General features: G+C 50.4%; 1 protein-coding gene across 1 annotated transcript; it reads right to left on the reverse strand.

The window, feature by feature from the left end:
• Window positions 1-691: 691 nt before the first annotated feature.
• LOC146189241 (uncharacterized) lies at window positions 692-4,901 on the reverse strand. The gene is made up of 3 exons (XM_084605210.1): window positions 3,917-4,901; window positions 1,703-3,376; window positions 692-1,611 (listed from the first exon to the last, which is right to left on the reverse strand). The coding sequence occupies exons 1-3, from the start codon at window positions 4,899-4,901 to the stop codon at window positions 692-694; spliced, it is 3,579 nt and encodes a 1,192-aa protein (XP_084461336.1).
• Window positions 4,902-5,653: the final 752 nt, after the last annotated feature.

Genomic DNA, 5,653 nt, shown 5'->3' on the forward strand with positions numbered 1-5,653 from the left:
ATATGCAGTGTGGTGCGAATTCACTGCGTTACAATAATGCACAGTTCCTAAACTTCCTACTTACAAAGTAGTGAGCACTGCTTTATATTTGCACATAAACAGCACAACTAATAGGAGATAAATTAAGAGCTGCGGTCACTGAAAATTAAGCAAACTTGCCTTTTATGAATGACTCAATATCTGAAACAAACGTTGTACTTGGCGCGCAATAACAAAATTCAAACACTTGCGCGCGCGAAACGCATCCCAATCCTTAAATCCCAATTCGCGGTGAATCGTCAAAAGTATTTGAAATTCGAGCAACGTATGTTGTAACTGATTCAAATCGTTACGGCTGTTGTAGTTTTAAGATAACTTCGTTTATTTACAACAACAATTGAGAATCAAATACAACATCTTTAAGAGGGGAGCAAGAGCTCGGAAATACACATGCTTATCGATGGGGCTCCCCGTTCGTTCTGACCGCCCGCATTCTTTTCTCCCTCCGGTCGGAGGGGTCCGCGGTCCGCTTCTCCCGGCGTTGGCCCCTCTCCCATGGCTTCCCGCAGAGGGTGGCCCGGGGAGGAACTGTCGCCTGCCATAAATTACTGAAAGGCGCCTGTTTAGTGTCAGGCGAACACTTTACACAAAAGGGGGCAAAAAAAGGAGAGAAAAACGCAAGTTTCAACACTGCCCCGCCGAATGAGCTTGCTCATTCTCCGTTTTCGAACAGCTCTAATGGGTACAGTAGCTGAACGGGGCGTCGTATCGTTTTCCCCTGCGACATCCTGACTTCACAAGAGCGAACTTTTCCGTCGCGCCCGGGATTTATGGCAGCGATGATCCCGCTCTTCCAGAGCAGTCGCGGCCGGTTCTCTCGGACCAAAACAACCTCTCCAACTTGAGGATTCGCGGAATTGGTTCGCTTAGAGGCGTACGCAGAGCGCAGCTGCCCCAAGTATTCTCTCTGCCATGCCTGCCAAAACAAGTTCAAGATCTGGCCTCTTTTCTTCCAGAACGCACGCAGCGAAGCCGCGGACGTCTCAATGGCTCGTGTTTCAGGCGAAGGCAGAGCAGTTAGGCGTCTTCCGGTTAAGAAGCTAGCCGGTGTCAGTGGGGCGCCGTCCTTAGGGTCCTCGTAAGTGTACGTGAGGGGTCTGGAATTTATCACTGCCTCTACTTCGGCCAAAACGGTTGACAGCTCAATAGCGTCCAGGCAGTGAGGTCCGATCGTTTTCCTCAGCGCGGTTTTCACGCTACGGACTAGCCTCTCGTAGAACCCGCCCCACCACGGCGCCCGCTCAGAGATAAATTTCCATTCTATGCCTGAATTGGCGAAATGGTCCTGTGTGTCAGGGTGTCGCAGGAGCTTCCACAAAATGCCCATATCTTTCGAGGCTCGTTTAAACGAAAGAGCATTGTCTGAGTAAATGATTCGGCACAAGCCCCTTCGCGACACAAATCGTCGGAACGCCTGGATTAGACGCTTAGTACTCATGTCCACAACAAGTTCAAGATGCACGGCTCGCGTCACAGCACATGTAAATAGCACAATATATGACTTCAGCGTCCGACTGTTCTCCCTCACCATGAGGGGTCCGGCGAAATCCAGGCCCACGACCTGGAATGGGTCTGCTTGGGACGTTCGATCAGGTGGAAGGAGCCCAGTCGGTGCATCGAAATGAGAAGCACTATACCGTCTACACACCACACACGACCTCACCACACTTTTCACCAGCTGACGGCCGCGCACAATCCAGTACTTCTCTCGAAGCTGCACGAGTGTGTCCCTGGCGCAGTTGGTCCCACGAAAGGGTCTCTTTCCAAATCACTTGAAATAGCGCCTTTGCCCTCATCGTGTATGGGGATAAAAATCCAAGAGGGTCGTACAATCGTGCCGTTGTTTGCAGTACAAAGCGCTTGGTGTTTATCCTTTCCTTGGAGAATTCAATGATCGGGTCCAGGGAAAAGGTGAGAATGTCTTCGTTTGCCTGCCAGGTGAGACCAAGCACCTTTAACAAGTCCGCTGGCTGACCTAGCGGCCTTTCGTTCGGGCAACTTTCCTGGAAAATTGACTTCATCCTCTCGCTGTTCGATCCCCGTTTATGCAAACGCATTGAGGCTGCTTCAAAAATGCCGTTCGCCTGCTCGTAAATTTCTGCGGCTTCTTCATCGTTGGCAGCGCCACACAGCAAGTCGTCGACGTAAATGCTTCCCTTGAGAAGCTCAGCAGTATCGGGGTATTGGTCTTTGACACTGTCAAAGTGGTGTCGCAGCGTCGCCGCCAGCAGGAAGGGACTAGACGTAACTCCAAATGGCACACGTGCCATTCTTAACACTGCGGTTTTGGGGAGCGGTTTGTCCGTCTTGGGGCTGCTTTCATACCAGAAAAACCGCAATGAATCCCTGTCTTCAGGAGCCACCCTAACTTGTAGAAATGCCTTCTCCACATCGGCCACCAGCGCGATTCGATGGCGTCGGAAATTCAGCAGCAGCCGAAGAAGCTCTGGATTTAAATTTGGTCCGCATTCTAAATTCTCATTAAGAGATTTTGCTCCCAATCCATGAGCCGACGCGTCGAAGACAATTCTCAACTTTGTCGTGCTGCTGCTCTCACGAAGTACAGGCTGGTGGGGCATATAGTAAATATGTTGACCGTCGCTACAAGCCTCATCGGGCACGATCTCCGCTATGCCTTCGGTCACCAAGCGTCGCACTTCGGCATCGTACTCACTCATTAGAGCAGGCGTCCTGCTCAGTCTTTTCCCCAGCTGGCGGAATCGTTTTTCTGCTACTGCTCGATTGTCTTGAAGATCGACTTGCTCCTTCCAAGGAAGCTTCACCTCATACCGCTGATCAACAACCTTTACGGTCTTGGCAAAGCCTTCCCAGAGATACTTGTCGGAGGTATCTTCCTGTGTGTCGGAGACTCCAATGCTTTCCAACTCCCAGAAACACCTCAAAACAGGCTCAACTTGTTGGTCTGCAACCGTAGTTCTTAGCACGACTGCCTGGGCGCAAGTGACATCTTTGCAGGGGAAAGACGTTTGCCCCTGCACTGCCCAGCCAAACACTGTTTCGAGTGCTGTTAGCCTGTCGCCTAGTTTTTTAACCTTGCCAGTTAGAAACTCCCAAAAGTGATCTGAGCCCACCAGTACGTCGATCCCTGCTGTATTGGGATAACAGCATTCGTCACCCGGTGGCAAAGAAAGCTCGTGGAAAGTTTCTATGATTCGCTTATCTGGACAAGGAATGGCCTGTTCGCATATTGTAGGCGTTTCTAAGGCTTCAAATTTGAATTGAGTTTTCGGATCATCCTTTGCCAATAGACACACCTCAACGCGCCGGAATGTGCGCTGCTTTTGCTGTCCTCCGAAAATTCCAATCGACAGTATCTCTGTTCCGAGCAATTTGCAACCAAGTTTTTTAGAGCAATCTTCTGTTATGAATGTTTTCTGACTGCCGCTGTCAAAGAGAACTCGAGAAACCTTTCTTGCTTTACTTCCCTCGTTCAGGGCTGTCACGGTAGGCATTAAGACGGTGCGGTGAGTGGGGATTTCTGATCCTGAAGCGTGCAGGTTTACTGGTTGCACCCCTTGGTTGACCGACCGTGCGTTCTCGGCTTCGTTGATAGCAGGGTCGCATAACGCCGTCGCATGTCTGCGCTTGCACTTTTTGCAGCTGATACGGACTCTGCATTGCCTCGAACGATGTCCATGCTTCGTGCAACGAAAGCATCTGCCTTTCGATGTTAATATTGCTTTTCTTTCTTTGACTGACATCCTCGATTGGCACTCTTGGCTGTCATGACCTTTCAATTTGCAAAATACGCATTCCATGCAGAATGCTGCACCATGCAGGGCTGAGGCGGAAGAAGGGTGGAAGTTCCCTCGTTGATTCCGGGTCATGGGCCCATCAAAATGAGGAGAAGGCTTACCATGCGTGTCGTCGGGCCTGCCCTCCATCGTCCTCTCGCGGCTCTGCAGCTCGAATCGCAAGAACCTCAGCAGAGATTGCAGAGGCGTCACCTGTGCGGGGTCTGATGGCGAGCTCGTTGGCCCAGAATCATCGCTCATCGTTGACGCTGTTACCTTGTGGGCCTCAGCATATGTGCGATGAAAGTCCAGGATCAACTCCTTCGGCATAGCACGGAGAAGGACGGGATACAGCATCGCCTGGTAACCACCTTCGTCGATGCCCAGCGCCTTGAGTCCCCGCATGTGAACCTGTACATCATCATATAGCCGCCGCAAGGCCGCCACGTTCTTCGCAGATAACACAGGTTTCACATCAATCAGGCCTTGCATGTGATCTTGAATCAACGCTTCCTGATTCCCAAAGCGCTGCTGCAAAATGTCGACCGCGTCGTTGTAGCAATCACCTGATGCTTGCAGTCCGGCGATAGCTGTCTTGGCCTCCCCTGTCAGCAGCGTCTTTAGGTAATTTAGGCGATCTATGTTGGAAAGATCTGTGTTCTTGTGAACTGCCACCTCGAACTGTTCCCAGAATGGCTGCCAGTTTTTCCGTTTGCCGTCGAATTTGGCCAGTTCCAGCTTCGGAAGTCTAATTTTCTGAGCCGTGGGACTGGTACCAATTGAAGCTTGATTCCGGATATCTTGAGTCCTGATTGCGTGTTCAGCTTCATCTTTTCTCAATTTTAGACGGCAAATGCAGATAGTCACTTTGTCGCTATATTCGATGACTTGTTCAAATTCAGCTTCTGCTTCATCTTCTTTAACGGTAGGTTCTATTGCCGCATCCACATCGATAAGCTGTTGCTTTACCAATTGTAAACGTTCGATGAGAACGCTCACCTTTTCGATGGTGGGTAGTGGTTCAGCGCCCAAGATGTCGTCCGTTTCTTTGGTCAGTCGCGTCGCTTGGCTTCTGATGGTCTTTCTCTTTTTCCTCAGAACATCCATGTCGCTGCTGTCGTTGGTCGTTTAGTCGCTGGGTCCGGTCGATAGTCCTGATTTCCGTTCCCGGGTTTCGGCACCAAATTTTTGTTTTACTGTTGTAACTGATTCAAATCGTTACGGCTGTTGTAGTTTTAAGATAACTTCGTTTATTTACAACAACAATTGAGAATCAAATACAACATCTTTAAGAGGGGAGCAAGAGCTCGGAAATACACATGCTTATCGATGGGGCTCCCCGTTCGTTCTGACCGCCCGCATTCTTTTCTCCCTCCGGTCGGAGGGGTCCGCGGTCCGCTTCTCCCGGCGTTGGCCCCTCTCCCATGGCTTCCCGCAGAGGGTGGCCCGGGGAGGAACTGTCGCCTGCCATAAATTACTGAAAGGCGCCTGTTTAGTGTCAGGCGAACACTTTACACAAAAGGGGGCAAAAAAAGGAGAGAAAAACGCAAGTTTCAACAACGTATGTTCGAATATCTCGAAACAGGTGGAAGCTAGAGTCCACGTGAACGCTGTCAAGCGGTGCCTTGGATGTCGAAATCCTCGGAGACGTCGAACATCTGCGCTATGGCATTCTGCTCGTTCTCCGCTCGCTGAGCCAGCAGGTACAGACAGCAGCCAAAAGACAGGAACACGACGATCAGACACATCATCGCTGCGGACAGCCACAGGAATAGACGCAAGTTAGTCTTCACCTCGACCTTCTTGATAACTGCAAAAAAAAAAAAAAAGGCAGTTTTCATCAAACCGTACCATAGCTA

This window comes from Amblyomma maculatum, chromosome 5 (genome assembly GCF_055883805.1).
Source record: "Amblyomma maculatum isolate TAMU_Amacu chromosome 5, ASM5588380v1, whole genome shotgun sequence".
NCBI lineage: Eukaryota > Metazoa > Arthropoda > Arachnida > Ixodida > Ixodidae > Amblyomma > Amblyomma maculatum.

Bases quoted from the DNA above. Each gene is read 5' to 3' on its own strand.
- LOC146189241 (XM_084605210.1), bottom strand. From the start codon at position 4,901: ATGGATGTTCTGAGGAAAAAGAGAAAGACCATCAGAAGCCAAGCGACG. The intron at 3,377-3,916 runs GTAAGCCTTCTC...TGCTCGGAACAG, and splicing joins CAGGCCCGACGACACGCATG to AGATACTGTCGATTGGAATT. The intron at 1,612-1,702 runs GTGAGGTCGTGT...CGTCCCAAGCAG, and splicing joins GTCAGCTGGTGAAAAGTGTG to ACCCATTCCAGGTCGTGGGC.